The sequence below is a fragment of the Felis catus genome, chromosome B2 (genome assembly GCF_018350175.1).
Source record: "Felis catus isolate Fca126 chromosome B2, F.catus_Fca126_mat1.0, whole genome shotgun sequence".
Classification (NCBI taxonomy): Eukaryota; Metazoa; Chordata; class Mammalia; order Carnivora; family Felidae; genus Felis; species Felis catus.
The window spans coordinates 141,273,891-141,291,745 of record NC_058372.1 but is presented as its reverse complement, the minus strand read 5'-3'; the positions used below and the strand labels follow the sequence as shown (position 1 = coordinate 141,291,745).

Sequence of the window (17,855 nt, the reverse complement as noted above, 5' to 3'; positions counted from 1 at the left end):
AAAGGTAACTTCTACCATTAGGTAAATTTAAGTTTGTACCTAAATTGAAGATAACTTCCATATACAAACATTCTTCATATCTTTTTTTTGATGAATAGAACTGTTATCCAGGACTGTGGTATTATTTATATGAATCCAATCACAGAGAATACTTGTAGTGAATTAATAAAACCACACCTATTCAGTTAGAGCCTATAGCCATAAAATTAAATTTTGTCAGTTTTTAGCTACAATTTGGGATGTTTAAACACATACCAGTGAATTTCAATTGCCTTGTTTTCATGTTTTGTCCTACATTAAAATATTTCCTTTTTTTCCTTTTGAATTATTAATACATGTAGCTCTTTTAAGTGCATCAAAGATTGTGTGTAGATGATATCTTTATCTTTATTTTTATTTTTTTAATGTTTTATTTTTGAGAAAGAGAGAACAGGAGCAGGGGAAGGGCGGGGGCGGGGGGGGATGGGGGGAGGTGGGAAGAGAATCCCAAGCAAGCTCCGTGCTGTCAACACAGAGCCTGAGGCAAGGGTCAAACCCATGAACCATGAGATCATGACCTGAGCCAAAGTCAGATGCTTAACCAACTGAGCCACCCAGGCACCCCCATTTTTATGTATGTATGTATGTATGTATGTATGTATGTATGTATGTATGAGGGTGCATGAGCAGGGGAGGGGACAGAAAGAGAGAGAGAGAGAGAGAGAGAGAGAGAATATCTCAAGCAGGCTCCACCCTCAGTGTAGAGCCCAACATGAGGCTTGATCCCACAACCCTGGAATCATGACCTGAGCTGAAATCAAAAGTTGGCCTCTCAACCAACTGAAGCACCCAGATACCCTAGATGATGTCTTTAAAGAACAGAAGTGAGATTTGGGTTCTTTATTAGATGAATTTGCCAATTCCTGTTATGATATTTGAATACCATAAATGGAAGTTGATCCCAATGTTGTTTTGCAGTGACAGTCTACCTTTGTTCTATCAGGAGACAAAGCTGTGTGGCCCTGCTTTTGTCCCTCCCCAACATTCCCCGTATTGCTGACAAAGGAAACTACATAAGGTGCTGGTATTTCTAAACACCCCCACAGAAGGATTACAGAGTTGTATAGATTTTAGTACATGAGCAATAGAATCATAGCCCACTAATTTGTTTTAAAACTACAATTTGCATTTTATGATTTTTAAATCACAAAGAAGACTTTTAAAATAATTGTGTTTATATAATGCTCTACTTGCTTGCTGGTGAGTTTACAGCTTATAATATTAATTAACACTTCTTTCATTGCAACTTCTTTTTTTCTTTCTTTCTTTCTTTCTTTTTTTTTTTTTTTCAAATCAAGGGTTTTATGCAGTGGTTACTTTTTAAAAGCTTTCCAAAGAACAAAATATTTGTTTAAAGAATGAAAATATTCTTTCCGCCATTGCATGTTTATTTTACTGTGTTTCTAGCACTGTAGAATTTCTTTCTTTTATTATTACTATTTATTTTTTATTTTTTATTTTTTTGTGTGTTCTAACTTGGTAAAGGGAGGTATTGGCTTTGGCTTTGGAAACAGTTAAGAAATCTTTTAGCCTATCCATAGCTTTGTCTAAAATTTATACATCAGCCTTGCTAAGAAACCCCAAACAGGCATCTACACATTTTACCTACCCCTTCATTTAGAACTCTGGTACTAGGTGGATTCTCCAGCCATGCCTTTCTGTTTCTCTCACCTTTAGCCTTACTTCACTCGGCTCTATATTCATTCTTTTTTTTCTTTTCAAGATTTTTATTTTTTTAAAGTAATCTCTATGTCCAGCGTAGGTTTGAACTCACAACCTTAGATCAAGAGTCGTATGCTCTATTGACTGAGCCAGCCAGGCACTCCTCTACTCCTTCTTTTCTACCATGAATATTTACTGAATTTGCTTACCAAGCTGTGTTCTTGAGGATAGTGATATGCTATAAATAAAAGGTGATCCCTTTGGAGTGACAGATTCATATGTAATTACACTTAATTGTGTGTGAGAAATCCTATGATGGAGAAAGGTGCAAAAGACACTGGTGGCGTAGGATTTTTAAAAGTCAGTTCTGCTGGGGGGTGGGGGGGGATGGAATATTTGGACCAGACTCCCAGATAGAAAAAGGGCCAGAGAGCTGGGGATGAGAGTCCAGACAGGTGGAATAGAATGGCTTAGCTGGAACAATTTGTGGTCCAGAGACTTGTTGGTCATCTTTTATTTCCTGCTTCCTCCTTCCTAGGTGATGTAATCAAGCATCCTCCTCCTATCAGCAATAATATTATACTGCCTTTTGAATAGATCATTTGAGTTAGGTTTTCCATTCGAAAGGAATAAGGAACCACCTCAGACAGGTCATTAGGGAGTTGTCTGGCTGTATCTGACTTCGCACATCTTTGAGTAGACCTAAATCTGCTGTGGAGGTCATGTACATGTCTTTGTCTTTCTCAGTTCTTCCCTTCTTAGCTCAAGACTTACTGTAAATAAAAAGCTGCTTTGGTTGAGGTATTTTTACTTTGGAGAGTGTTATTTTCTCAAAATTGATTTAGTTGTGGCTAAGGGGGAAAGCTGAAGAGGCAGCTGTCAGAGATTTTATTTCTGAAGAGGTTCAAACTCTAGAAAGAAAATTACTATAGAAAGAAGTCATCTAGCTAAGAGTTGTTATGTGCTTGAATTTCATCCTCAAGAACACTTATCTTGGAAAATGACTTGACTGGTCAAAGGAATCATTATAGGAAGAAGGTGGGACCAGGCATCAGGTTTAAATATTTCTATTCTGCCTGGGATAGAAGAAACTGCAGCTATCAAAAGTTGGTCTTTTAAAAGGATCCCTCTGTGATGTTAGCCACCATTAAATAAAGATGATTGTTTTTAAAATTGCAGTTGTTAATTTGGCAAATGGTTACCATAAAACTGACTACCAGTGTGGAGAGAACTCATGTTTGTGATGCTGTCACCACTTTGTGTATCATGGAGCTTGTGACCCTGTGCCATCTAAACAGTACGTCTGGTCCCTGCTAGAGTGCCGAGTCCCACCGAAACAGGGTTGCAGGAACCCCACTAATTGCCACACTTTCCCACCCCTCACCAACTGCTTTGCTCATTGTTCCTCTCTTCCTGGACTGCACTGTGGTGATAAAAGAATATAGATTTCTAAGTCCTGAATATAAAATATTCATTTTGTGGAGATTTGGTGTTCTGAAACCGAAATCTTTTTTCTGACTGGGAGGCGGCTGTGTGTGCCAAGAGCCCTATTAGGGAAGAGCATATTGCTTTTTTTTTTTTTTTTAACATTTATTTTTGAGAGACAGAGAGAGACAGAGCATGGGTGGGGGAGGGGCCGAGAAAGAGGGAGACACAGAATCCGAAACAGGCTCCAGGCTCTGACCTGAGCCGAAGTCGAACGCTTAACCGACTGAGCGCCCCAAGAGCATATTGCTCTTAAAAGGAGAGGAGAACTTTGAGGAATTATTACATGGTCAGAGTTGTTTTATAAGTGGGGAGAAAGTGCCACTATTTTTATTTGACTTTCGTAGCTTACTGGGTTTGTTAGGGTATATATTTATATTTCATCAGATGTAAAGTTGCTATCTCCTTAGAAACTTCAAAGCAAGTTCAGAAGACTGACCAGAGAAATGCAGTGGAAAGCAAGAGATACTGATATTTATTTTACTGCTTTAATCAATAATCTGATCTGTGCGTTGGTCAAAATTTGCCAGTTTAAAGACCTTTAACATAGATCTTCATTTGAATAGAAGGCTACATCCCCACCTTTCTACCTGAGAAATTTTTAATCAGGACTGTGAATCACACGGTTTCCTTTGGCATGAGAAAGTAGTTAACGGCATCTCCCTTTGAGTTTCTACTGTTGGACTAGCTCACAGTCGGCCCCTTCCCCTTATTTGCCAGAGCTGTGACACCCCCCCCCCCCCCCCAGTTGTGGATCATCGTCGTGACTGGTACAAAGGCAGTGGAACCTCTCCAAATAGAAAATTCTCCAATTGGATACAACTTAAAACAGGAGCCCCGCTTCTCCTATAGACGCAGAAAAATGGTGAAGGCGGCCGTTGGGAGACAGAGTACACGTACCTTATTCTTTCCGGCAGAGATACAGTTCAGAAAATCTAACCCTATTTTTATCTGTACCTACTGGAATTATTTCTACTTGGCATCTGTAGCAAAAATAGAAAATCCGTAATCCCGGGGATCTGGGTTGGCCCATTATACAAGTTAGAAATGGAAGAGAATTCATGTGTGTAAAACAATCTACAGAATTAATTTGCCAGAGAACCCCTTTTACCACCCCAGCCTGAGCAGACATGCAAAGTACCACTCTGGAGGCCCTTGAGATGCCACGCAAGCCTGCCCACTGGCACAGCTGCGGCAGTGGGCTGCGGGGCCCTCCGACGCCGCGGCCACGCACAGCCGAAGTAGTTGGGGGGGGACGCGGTGCCATCCAACTGCCACGGCCGCGCGCAGTCGCAGTAGTGGACCGGGGGGGGGGGGGGGGGGGAGGGCTTCCAACCGCCAAGGCCTCGAGCCGCCGCAGTAGCAGGTGCGGGAGGTGTCTAACGGTCACCTGCTGCTCTGTGCCCTCAGGTCACAGAGCTTGTCTGCAGTTTTCTTCCTTTCTCTCCCTCCACCTCGTGAGTGAATAGCCATGAACTGGTCTGTGGGAGTCCTGCGGGCCGGCCGGAGAGTGGAGGCTGCGAGAGTGAATTTCCTGTGCCCGAGGGGGGCGCTGTGTCCCCGCCAGCCGGCAGGCATCTCCCTTCCGGTCGCCTGGCCCGTCACCCTCGTGTCCAGGATGGCGACCATCAAGTGTGAGCTTATCAAGAATTTCACCTCCGAGGAGGCCGTTCATCACAACAAAGTCTCCATTATAGGAACCGGATCGGTTGGCATGGCCTGTGCTATCAGCATCCTGTTAAAGGGCTTGACCGATGAACTTGCCCTTGTGGATGTTGATGAAGACAAACTGAAGGGTGAGACCATGGATCTGCAACATGGCAGTCCGTTCGTGAAAATGCCGACTATTGCCTCCAGCAAAGATTACCTTGTCACTGCAAACTCCAACCTTGTGGTCATCACAGCAGGTGCACGCCAGGAAAAAGGAGAAACGCGGCTTAATTTAGTCCAGCGCAACGTGGCCATCTTTAAGTTAATGATTTCCAGTATTATCCAGTATAGCCCTCGCTGCAAACTGATTGTTGTTTCCAATCCAGTAGATATATTAACTTACGTGGCCTGGAAATTGAGTGGATTTCCCCAAAACCGTGTTATTGGAAGTGGTTGTAATCTGGACACTGCCCGTTTCCGTTTCTTGATTGGGCAAAAGCTTGGTATTCACTCTGAAAGCTGTCATGGGTGGGTCCTTGGAGAGCATGGAGATTCCAGTGTCCCTGTGTGGAGTGGAGTGAACATCGCTGGTGTCCCTCTGAAGGATTTGAGTTCAGATATAGGAACTGATAAAGATCCCGAGAAGTGGAAAAATGTCCACAAAGATGTAATTGCCAGTGCCTATGAGATTATTAAAATGAAAGGTTATACTAATTGGGCCATTGGCTTATCTGTGGCTGATTTAACGGAAAGCATTTTGAGGAATCTTAGAAGAGTGCATCCAGTTTCCACCATAATTAAGGGTCTGTATGGGATAAACAAAGAAGTATTCCTCAGTGTTCCATGTGTCTTGGGAGAGAATGGTATTGCAGACCTTGTAAAGGTGACGCTGACCCCTGAAGAACAGGCCCGTCTGAAGAAGAGTGCAGAAACACTGTGGGAAATTCAGAAGGAGCTTGAGCTTTAAAGTTGTTTGAAACTATCTTTCAGAAGTTATTGAAGAGATAGTAGGTGTGGGGTTGTATATGTCAAATTTTTTAATAAACTTGAAATTGCTAGAAGTTGGAAATAGGAAAGGAAGTACAGTGACTCATCTGTTTATTCCCCGGCTTTTTTATTTAGCATACAGATGTCAGGATGATTTTTTTTCCCCACACACAATTCCTAAGTGACTGCATCAAAGGTGTTTTTGTACCACTGATGTGCCAGTACTTGCCACAGACAGAGAGAGAGTTGCTATTTGGTCCAAAAGGATAAAGGATATAGGTTTGTTGTGTTACAGAAATAATTTTCATTAAGTACATGTTAATTTTTTCATTCTGGCTGGCTTACACCTACTGTGTTCATTTATATACTGTTTTTAAGAAGTTGTGACTTTCTCTACAATGTAAAAATAAATATACAGACAGAAGTACTGTGAAGGAGCCATCAGCTGCCTTCGTGCGCCTGTGACAACCTTTCAGGTGGGCCTTAAAAAAAGGCATTATAAAATGAGAGCTGCGAGTAGGGCCTGTGTGTTGGGAGACGGGGGTGCACGTGTACACACATGCTCGTGTATGGACGGCAGTGAAGCAGAAACATTAGTTTAAAATAGGAAAATAGTAGTGGTCTGGGTGGTAGCAGTTATAAAGCGTTTAATGCAACATAAAGTATGAAGTGTAAAAAGATAGAAAAAAGCTTTTAGAAAGAGACCTGACAGAGGTGGCAAGCGTCACTGTCATTTATTTGTCAGAGAGACATTCCTAAATTTTGTTGCCGCTAAAAATAAAGCCTCTGAAATTATTTTAGAACTGCCTCTGAGAACCTGACCTGTTTGCACATTAAACCGGGAAGCGTGTTACAAGTTGTTCTTGTTCGGCCAGGTCTCATCAGCAGAGTGGCCCTGAGATGCTCTGAGGGCATCCCTCTCGCTCGGTTTACTTCACGTTAACAAAGCTTTTGCTTTTGTATTGTGCCCTGTTGTTAATCACTGTCATAAAAATTGGCTGTTTTAATGAGTGCTTCAGGGATTGTATTTCTCAGAAAGTTACACATTCACTTTTTATTCCTAAATCAATTGACTTTACTATAGATTCTAGACTTTCTGCATGTGTGATACAGTGAGGGTTTAGGAGGAAGTGAAGACGCTTGTCTGACCTCTACCTAAATGATGTACTAATAACGTAGAAAATGAGACCGATTTTCAAATTCGTGTTAGCCTTCTTGATGCAATTGAGTATTAAATAAATAATATGGTATGTTCAAACATATTTCAGGATCCATATGGACAGAAGCCAAACTAATTAAGATGGAAAGTTACCAGCATCTCCTCTCTAAATAAAACCGGTCCTGCTTAGTTGAATTTTACCAGGTAGACAGGACAGCAATCCACCCCCAAAAATGACCCTTTACCATACTGATCAGAGCTCCCATACTATTTTATTGGAAACATCTAGAAATGTTCTGACTACCCAGGAAGCGGTGTCATGTAATGGGACTAATTGATGTGCTGAGCTCTGAAAGTGGGAAGAATGTTGGTTTGGTTCCAGACGATTCTAAGAGCTTTTTAAGCTTAACTGCACAGAGTTCTTCTTCCCCTTTGTCCAGCCCTTGAGTTTTTATTCAGCCATGTTTCAGCCAAGATTAATGTAATTTTGAAGGGGATCAGAGCACGCCTTAGGTCTATTTTGTAATTCTCTTCACTATGTCAAGTCAGAGTAGGCTGGGTTAACTACAGTGAAAAACAGTCTCCAAATGTGTGGCTCAAGGTTTATTTCTCTCGTTAAATCCACTGTGGGTTTACTTGAATCTCTAGGGGAGCCATCCTCCACAGGTGGCTTTGTACCTCAGATTGCTTTGATCTTAAGGCACCGCCATAGTAACCCAGGTTTCCATGATTTCTATGGAAAGGTAAGAATGGCCTGGAAACACCTGCAATTAAATGCTTCAACCTGGAAGTGATGCACATTTCTTTTGTCAGAACTAGTCATGTGGGTACCTGACTTAAAGAGGGTGGAGAAGTATAACCCCCCCCCCCCATATCTGGAAGTACATGACTACTGGCTATCAGTGAACATTAGTAATAATCTGCCATACCATTCTAAATAAAATGGTAGCCATTGTAAGAGGTACATGTGCTTTTAGAGTCATTCTTAGTTAAAGCTGGCATGTGACTAGAGGTTATAGAGGTACCAAGTCTTTCCAGGTCACAGAATCAGAGCGGCTATGGTGAAAGAGCCCTGGACATCATTCAGTCAGTTGTACTTAGAAAGCATGTCACCATGGATGGGTTAACCTCTCTGACTGCTGGTTTCTCATATGTGAAGTGGCGGTGCTCATTTCCGCCACAAAGAATTGTAAAGACTAAATAGTAGCCTGATGCTTGGTAGAGTGCCTGACACATAGGTAATCTCATACGGCAGCCATTATTATTCCTGTTCAAGTAACGGTTATTGTCTTATTCTGTGTTATGAAGAAGCTGAATTTCCGGGTTCTTCAAAATGACTGTCGGTCCTAGAACGCCTTCATCGTTCTACCTCCAGTACCGGAGTCCTGCAAGAGGCAGCTGAAGCCAAATGAGCTAGTCAGTGGCAAAGACATTAATTCCAACAACTGCTTATTTTTTTAACAATAGATACTATTCTTAAGGGTAAGGGTTTTCTCTAATTGGGTACCTCTCTTGGGCTTTTAAGGAGTTTTTCAGCACACGACGCATTAGACCAAAACCCTTCATGTTGTTTTTTCCCTGCCAAAACATGCATGGTAAATGTGCAGCCGTATCCCATGTTTCTCTCCTGGCTTACTGGCTATATGGCCCTTCAAACAACTATTGCAGTGTGAGTGAGAGTAACATTATTAGAGACATAATCTTGAAGCCATTCTAACATCTAAAAAGTCAATCATACCCAGTCTTCAGAATGTCCATGTTAGTAACAAATTACTTGTAATACATTTCCCAATTGTCACGACACCGTATTCAAGGCATGCTGCCTTAGAAAGTAATACTTTCTGACGGTATTACAACCCATCCCTGTTGGACACAATCAGTGGGACTTAGGGATGAGGTTCTTGCGCAGTGGGCTCATTGCCTTGGGGGGGTGCCATTCCTGTCTTAGTCTTTGTGGAGGGCAGCGCCTGGAGTTGTGTAGTACACAGTGGCCCTGATTAGAAGCGTAGCCCTGGGACCCATAGCCAGGGAAAAATTCTCCCCAGTCAGAGGAAAGAGGGAAAAGGAAGACAGCAGGTAAGAGCTCAGAGCTTGGAAAATGCTTCAGAGTAAAACTGAGTTACTGGATCTCTAGTTCCCAACATTGTCCCGTCCTCACTGAACTTGTGGGGTACAGGGTAGGGGATGGTTTGTGCCGATAGCTGTCATTGTTACTGTGGAATTCAGTTCATTGGTTTATAATCAAATTTGCTTGAATTTACTCAACCCCTAAATCTTTTTTCAAGCACAGTTTTAAGCAGGAGAATGTTCTGTTGACCCGGGATAGCGTATCACTGATAACACCAACACCTCTGAACTGCATATCAGAAATTAATACAGGGGGGAAAAAACCTGAAGGTTTTCATGTCCTATCCATATACATAAATAGTACAAGCTTAAAAATTTGTGGAACCCCATTGTTTAGAGTAACATGAGGCCCTCTTTATAACTTCAGTGTAGACTCTGGGTTTCCTCTTCTACAGCTGTAAAATTAAAGAGGCCCGAATGGTGTTCTTTATCCCATCTGCCTCCTTTCTTTTACCCCTCTTCAAAGTCTGTCTATCCTTCTTTGGCTCTTTTTCAGATACGATTTCTTCTAGTGGGTCAGTAACTCATTTATGACTCTGGGGACAGGTGAATGATACAATACTTGGGAAATAAGGAAAGAAAAGAAAAAAATCAGTCCAAGAAGACAAAATGGCAACATGACCCCCCCTTGCTGAATAGCATCCACCCTTTACTCCTACCCAGACCACATCTGCGTTTCCTACCTTCTTCTCAGCAACTGACCATGTTCCACATCACTGAGAAGGCAGAATGGCATATGATCCTCTTCATGTCCTCGCTCTCTGACACTCCATTTGAAAACTCTTGTCATTGGATTTAGTTGTAACAGATGTTCAGCCATAAAGGTGAAGGGAAAGAAGAGGCAGCACAAGCAGACCCTGGCCAGAGACGTCTTGAAACTGAGAAAGTCTATGCAAAAGATGCCTCAGTGGGGCTATATATTGGTATTTTGGACAAAGCAACAATTATTTTTGTGGCCATTCCAGATACTTAGAATCTGCCCCCCTCCTCCAGTGCAGATAGAAGTTCCCTGTGATTATGGCAACCAAAATGATGACACTATTTGAGAACTGCTATTTGGAGCTACATTTCCAATCCCTCCCCAGTACTGTATCTAGGTGACAACGTGTTATGAAGGATTCGTCACAGTACAAACCAAAGAGTTGCATGGAAGACGGGGCTAGGGAGAGATACCCATGCCATGGATGTGTGTGTAATGAGGACTGGTGTCTGGGACCCAAATGTTAAAAGATGGTTGGCATGGACCTCCTATAGACTACATATAACGGAGAACCATACGTATCCCCCAATGTCAAAATAGTTGAACCAAAATGATACAGAACTATAAAGTAATGCTTTTAGCCAACCTACCATATTATTTATGTCCGTATGAACTTTGTTCTTGGAATCCAGCACATACTTTGGTGATGCCATAATGACAATGGCCAATATATATTGAGTGCTGCCATGTGTTAGGTGCTGTGCTTTACGTGTATTATCTCACTTAATCCTCACAACCCTATAAGCGGGCAGTTATCTCCCTTCTACACATGTGGAAACTACGGCTTAGAGACAGGAGTTTTCCCCAGTAGAGACAGATCTATCTGGCAGCAGAGGCTGTGCTGCGGTGATTGGAGTGAATGCCTAGGAATTTACAAGTCCTGAGCAAGATGCACTTGCTGAGTTTAGAAACAAAGTAAGGAATCAGCTTCAAAATAAAGTGAAATAAATAAGCACCGATATAAGAAAAATATATTAGCCAACTCCCAACATAACCAGTCCAAGAAATGTCTCGGTGTTGTTGATGAGTCTGAGGTGCTTCGCACAGCTGATTGAAGAGATCTGTATCTTTGAGAAATACAGTCAGGATACAGCCGAGAATACTGTAATGCTGCACAGTAGTGCTGAAGTATCTTCATGACAGGACCAGACAGGTTAAAACCGTGAATCAAAAGTACGTAGCCAGCACTATCTAATGCAAAGATGATCCGTCCTCCCTTAGGACGGTGTGCTCCACAGGGGGAGCCAGGTGCCCCAGGTTGACGCTCCTATTAAAGATCTTCCAGCCCCTGCTGTAACCCTCGGGTTCCAAGTCAACCTCTGTTGGTAAAACCTCTACACAGAGCTTTCAATGCCGTTTGGCATATGAGAACATTCTAATTTATCTGCCGTCCACTGATGCATTCTTTATTAACCCTTACTAAGTTTCTTCTCTCTACTTCTTCCCTCTAGCTCCAAAATGCTTCTACGAATGGCCTCGGTGTGTTTAAGACAAACACAACTTCCATTCTCAGCTGCATCTTTATATATGAAAAAGCCAACAAAACATAGCATTCTTCTGGTAGGAAATAGATATCATGGAGGGTTGACAGTCTAGATTACGTTGCCTTCCAGATTCAGAGTGGTGTTTTATGTTATTTAAGGCTCAATAGATTACCACTTGGAAGAAGAACGGAGGTGTATCTCATTTCCTCTCAAGGTAGCTGGAGCACAGTCTTACTTTTTATGGTACCCACAAGCGATGAAGTATCATCCCAGCAGCAACAGAGTCTGTCTCTAATTGCTTTGGCTCTTTTAATTTTGATAACTGATTTTTTTTTTCCTCCTTTTAGATGAAAGACTTTCGAAGCAAAATGCAATCAATATTTCCAGCAATCCCCAAGAACTCCGAATCGACTCTTGAGTGGGAGGAAGCATTGAAATCCAAATGAGATAAGCATGGTGAGGGAAGTCTAAAACGATTGTTTTGGAAAGGGTGGCTTCAGAGATGCCACAGAAGCAAAGGGGCCTCGATTGATTTATCATCAGGAACATGTGCATTGTTGACTGAATTCATGGGATAGAAGGCGCTCAGTGTCCACAGAGGAGGCCGCCAGTCTGTGCGCTTTACTTTAAAATTCACATGGGCATGCGTGTGCCTAAGGTTTTCCCAAAATTGGGAAGACTATTTAAAAATAATCATATGGATAACCTCTCTGTGGAGAAGATCCCAGGAGAAGTACATCTGTTTATAACAGCTGAAGCCAAGTTTTGTACCTGAAAAAAATGTCTAATAACATATGATGGAAAATCTTTATAGACAGACTCCTAACCACACTAGTACCTCAATGTGTCTAATTAAATGAGTTTCAACAGCGTTTCTTGTCTGTATGTGATTTTCAGGGCTTGGAAAGCTCACTCCTATTAGGCCGACTCCAGAGCAACAGGTTAACAGGTAAACCCTGTTTGTCAGGTAGCAGGTGTGGCTCTGTTGTCCTGAATTTGCTGTCCTGGCTTTGCACATGCTAATTAGTCGCTGATGAGCTCGTCTCAAGGCTCTGGAAATTCTTGTGCATAGATAAGAAGCCAGTAACAGATCATGAGAACTTGAAAAAGTAGTCATGCTAAAATAATACGATACCATGGATATAAAATGTACTTTTTTGAGAAGTTGGTTCTGTGTCCCTCAACATTGACTGTTGTTTTACCTCAATTGTCAATGTAAAAAGAGTCCAATTATCACCTACCTTAACAAATTATTTTGAACCAGAAAGTTACCTGAGTATTGAGTCTCAAATTTAAGTAGTCAGTACTGCCTCCCTGATGAAACTACTGGTAAATTCTTCTATGCACACCCAGCCCTTTCCTGTCCTCCATGATCTCTTTGAGAAAACAGAGAAAAATGTCTGCACGCAATTATTTTTATTTGAAGTTAACATTCTTTAAAGAAAAGTAAAAAAAAAAAAAAGAGGTTAGAGTGGGAGAGAGCCAAAGCATAAGAGACTGTTAAAAACTGAGAACAAACTGAGGGTTTATGGGGGGTGGGAGGGAGGGGAGGGTGGGTGATGGGTATTGAAGAGGGCACCTTTTGGGATGGGCACTGGGTATTGTATGGAAACCAATTTGACAATAAATTTCATATATTGAAAAAAAAATTTTTTTTAAATAAAAAAAAAGAAATCTTAAAAAAAAAAAAAGAAAAAAGAAAAGTACTTTCATATGTCAGTATACCCAGAAAAATATGGTTGGGTACCAGTTGTGCAACTTCTTTCTAATTACTTAGGCTCTAATTAGCAATCAGGTTTAATAAAGTATATTTAATTTTTTTTTTCTGTTGTAATGAAACCTTTTAGTTCTAAAGAAAATTTTTAAGTGAAATGTCAAGTGCATAATGTAACATTTTTCTCTGGGCCAGCTTACCCTGTTAAAATTGCCATATTGTTAACTAATTAAACAGGTGTAAGCAGCATCTGGGATTCATATGTAACCTGTTAAAAATCTCAAGACTACAAGGAAGGGATTGCAGAATTTATCAGGGTATGTGGAGAAGCAAAAACTTTTCACTCGGCTTTCATTTTTAACTAAGAAAAGATCTCTAGTCTTTGAACGAAATGAAGGAACAGGTTGTGTCGATATTATGGCCTGTGTCTAGGAGCTTGGTGGGCCCCATTCCCACAGGGTCTGGCTTGTGGGAGGCCTCAAGGCATGAATGTTTGGATACAGACTTCTGTTTACCCTTTTCATATACGTCTGTTGTCCTTGAGGGATGGCAAGGGGGCTCCCATAAGAACGATCGTGAATCACCCACAGAGGGAAAGTTGATGGGGACAGACTCCCAGTTGCATTTTAAAAGCAGAAGTGAAGTAACAAAGATGAAAGTTAAAAGGAAAACAAGCAATATGACTGACGTGGTATTTTTCTACAGTCAGGACTCAGATTTCAGAAGATTTAGTCATTTGTCTATTCCTTTTATACCAGAGGCATATTGTTAAATTGGTTAATGGAAAGGAAAAATGTTTAACAGATAATGTTATTCTTTATGTGAAGTACCATCTGTGTATTGAGTTCTGAATGTTCCTGGATATGGAAGAGAGGAAGTGTTATGGAATTTCAAGTTTGCCTTCTTTGCTGTCTTTATCTTGGGTAGAGTATGACAAACATAATCACATTTATCTCCTGGAGCATAAAGAGTTTTAATCACCCTATTAACCAGGATGACATTTTTCACAGACTTAAAAAGGAATAGAACAGACATTATCTCCCCATAAGCAATCCATTTCATGGAGGCTGAGCACTAGAAATTTTTTAAAGGATGGATAACACAAGCCATTTCCATTTCACGTGTGAGCCAACATTCAGGCGGCTTTCCATAAGAACGTTGCTTACGCTGGTTGAGTGTAAGCTTTACGTTTAGAATCTCAGCACCGAACGAGCTATTAGAGAAAGCAATGTAGAGAAAATGTAGTGGGCAGGGAGGGGCGACTTCCAAGGCCTCGGGATTCATTCAAGAGAAAAAAATGTATTCTGCTAAGTTATTGCTGCCCTGTAAAAATGTATCCATGGGCAGCTGTTATTTTCAGAGTCAAGAAAATACGATTTCCAAACAACCCCAGAATGAAAAAAAATGGGAACTGCCTCACATGACGCCTACCAGCCTATGTCTACACGAAACAGGGATTCTAATGATCCAGAGCTTGAGTCGGCCACCTCCAGGCCCCCGCAGAGCTGAGGCGTGACCGCAGGTGACCCTCATTCCGTAGCAGTGACACAGGCTGATGTTGGCTAAAACCTTTCTCAGTGCTCAGTCAAAAGGTGGCATCTAATCACCTCGCCTGTCCTATGTTCTGCTTAGTTTCATGGACAGTATGGGACTCAGCTTGCAAATTAATCATGCAACCTAAGGGGAAAATATAAGAAATTAAAAAAAAAAAAAAAAAAAGAAGCCCATAGGGACAAAAGTAATTAAAATCCACTGAATTTAGCTATTTCACTTGGGGCAAAATTTAATCTCTCCTAAGTTTGGTTCATGGAGAATGTTGTATATTGCCACCTATTTTCATGTATCTTCTTTAAAAAAAAAAAAAAAAAGCAAATAGTTAAGTATAAATTAAAATCAGCCAGGTAAAATGTAAAATTATTTCTCAAATAGTTAAATTCCTTACGAAAGGTAGTAAAATGCAGATTTTTATAGTATTTTATCACATTCGAGTGAGATAGTCTTCCTTTCTGCCAAGAGTCATCGAATAATATGTCAAGTATTCAGGTCTCTATACTGGTGTTATCAGAATTAATTATCAAAGGCTGTGCTTATATAAGAGGAAAGTAAGCATCTCTCGCAAGCAGTGACATTAATCTGTGATAATGAGTGAGACCGTTAGCAAATTTTGCCTGATGGAAGATAACTCGGTTTGGGAGAAAATGAGAATAGCAGTCACCAAGAAGCGCACAGAGTTCAACTCTTCTGCGCAAGTCGTAGCGAAGTGATTCAGAACCTAATTTGTATTTCTTACATTGGTGAGGCATGATCCCTTAACTCAGAAAAGAAAACAAAACAATAGTGAAAGCAGGCTAGAGATCGTCTGAGTGCTCTCAGTGACAGAAGGATAAAGGCCATTCTTAACCGACTTTCTTAAGAAGCTCAATCAGGCAGACTGCAGAAGCTTAGCACATTTACGAAACACCTACTACCTGCTCGTCTGAAAACGCTGCAAAATCCATCTCCGCACTGCCCCTGCCTGATGTCTCGGGCTTAGCGTGGGGGCCCAGGTCTGCAGCCTGACAGATGATATCCACCAGACACGTCCAGGTGACTGACCGTGGACTTGGGTCTCCAGCAAGCGTGGGCCCGTTGTCTGAAAGGAACAAGTGGACAGAAGTGAGTATAAAAGAAAGCTTGGATTTGCTCAGAAAGTCCTTACTGAGTTGTGTCAAACTCTGTGGAGTCCCTTTGCTCTGCCAACCCGGGTGATGAGAATGTGTTTATTTTTATTTTATTGCTACCGGTTGTCTTCTCCAATCGTCCCTGTTCTAGGGGCCAAATCCCTCTGAGCAAAGCCCCAGTGGTAGACATCCTCACCTGGAAAACTTGGAGGGTTACCAGGGTGGACCCTGACCACTGCCACCTTCACCTGTCCTTCCAGCTCCCTTCAGTCCACAGTGGCCACAGCTACTTAGAGATCCTTTAGTTGGGATAGAGGTTACAAAGCTAAGAAAATTCTAGCATAGTAAATCTCATGCAAAGCTAAAACAAGACCTGTTGGCAAAAGGTGAGAGTGATTGAGGAAACCCTCTGCCCTGAGCTGGCTCGTGGGCCAGCCCTGACCTTCCTCATAGATGCTTATTACAGAAGATTGTAGTAAAGTATCTGTGGAAACAGTACAACAGCAAGGCTACCAACTCCTTGTTTAAGAGCAAGACTTTTTTATGCACCACAGTAAGTGAGGAGGGAGGCTCCACCCCGGCAGTCGAGAATGCATGGACGTAGGGCCCCTGGACCTTATTCAGGCTTCTCCAGAGTTGGAGGTCGATGGCACTTCAGCCTGCAAGATGGGGCTCTGACTCAACAAATCCTCTTGCACAGCAGTTTTCCCTGTGTCTTTCCAAATATCTCTCACGACCAAAGATGTTCCCGTGGGAACTGTCCAAATTCAACATCTCTGATATGTCTACTAACAATGAGTTGGGGGTGGAATCCATATTCTCCACAGGAATCCATTTGCTTTAACTTCTCGGTATTCCAAATATTACCAAAGGAGCAGAGAGTAAAGGACTAGGTTAAAAACAGGTCAGATGTGGGGCGCCTGGGTGGCGCAGTCGGTTAAGCGTCCGACTTCAGCCAGGTCATGATCTCGCGGTCCGTGAGTTCGAGCCCCGCGTCAGGCTCTGGGCTGGTGGCTCAGAGCCTGGAGCCTGTTTCCGATTCTGTGTCTCCCTCTCTCTCTGCCCCTCCCCCGTTCATGCTCTGTCTCTCTGTCCCAAAAATAAATAAACGTTGTAAAAAAAAAAAACAAAAAACAAAAACAGGTCAGATGAGACCTTGACACCTGCCTCCCCGACCCAGAAGCGGGCGCTCCTCCTTGCGTGGACTCTTCAGGTTCAGGACTATGTGCATCGGAAGGAGGTGGGGAGGGAAGGGAAAGGGGTAGAGAGGAGGAAGGAAGAAAAGAGGAGGGGGGAGGGAGGGACTTCCTCACTGGGAAGAGGGTCCATGCGTCTAAGACCACACCTCCAGCTCCTGCTGAAGCTGACATTTGCCTTCTCATCCATGCTGACCACACTGACCTCAGCCACCAAAACTCAAGAAAATAAAAATCCCATCAGGATGATGAAAAATTAGTTTTTGAGTCAGGTCCTGGGCCCTTGCAGGGGTTTCTAACTCCCAGTCTTATGACCAGATGGTCCAACAGTTAAAAATTGGGGCGCCTGGGTGACTCAGTTGAACATCCTGCTCTTGATTTCAGCTCAAGTCATGGTGCCGGGGTCGTGGGATCAGGACCCACGTTGGGCTCCATGCTGAGCGTGGAACCTGCTTAAGATCCTCTCTCTCCCTCTCTCTCCCATCTCCCCCACTCACACTGTCTCTCTGAAATAAAAATTAAACAATTTTTTAACTAAAAACTAAAAGCAAGATCCTAATGTACTCACCAACTCTGACGTACTGAGCAGATAAGAAACAGATAAGATTAAGAGCCATACGAACAAGTATTACTCGGGATGACCCTGTGTCTGGCGGGGAGAAGGTGGCAATCTTGCTTTGTAGAACCTGGTCAGGCCCCCAGAGACCTCTGGATGGGGGAGCATCCTCTGAAAACAAAAGATCTCGGAAAATCATCTCTGGCACTTCTCACTTCGTTTTGGAAACTTCACTCTCTAGCAACAGCATCTAGAAATAAGGGGCCTCTTTCACCTCGGAGTGGAGAGTTTTCTTTCGTAGCCAGACACCCGGTGCTGAAGTTTCACTCAGAGTACCCGGGAGTGGGGAGACCACACAGAATCACCGTGGCCGGGG

General features: G+C 42.3%; 2 protein-coding genes across 3 annotated transcripts in view; both read left to right on the top strand.

Moving 5' to 3' along the window:
• The window catches only part of TMEM242 (transmembrane protein 242), a 29,708-nt gene extending 17,483 nt beyond the window's left edge, over positions 1 to 12,225 (top strand). The window contains exon 4 of the mRNA XM_003986667.6: positions 11,701 to 12,225. Coding sequence (XP_003986716.1) covers positions 11,701 to 11,799 — 99 coding nt within the window. The 3' untranslated portion in view covers positions 11,800 to 12,225. The remainder of the gene's footprint in view (positions 1 to 11,700) is intronic.
• On the top strand, positions 4,597 to 12,225 carry LDHAL6B (lactate dehydrogenase A like 6B). Of its 2 annotated transcripts, XM_045058290.1 has the most exons (3): positions 4,597 to 6,299; positions 8,291 to 8,464; positions 11,701 to 12,225. In XM_045058290.1, the coding sequence occupies exon 1, from the start codon at positions 4,658 to 4,660 to the stop codon at positions 5,801 to 5,803; it is 1,146 nt and encodes a 381-aa protein (XP_044914225.1). In that variant the 5' UTR covers positions 4,597 to 4,657; the 3' UTR covers positions 5,804 to 6,299; positions 8,291 to 8,464; positions 11,701 to 12,225. The 2 variants fall into 2 exon arrangements, with proteins under 2 accessions (XP_044914225.1, XP_044914223.1); XM_045058288.1 differs by lacking the exon at positions 8,291 to 8,464.
• Positions 12,226 to 17,855: the final 5,630 nt, after the last annotated feature.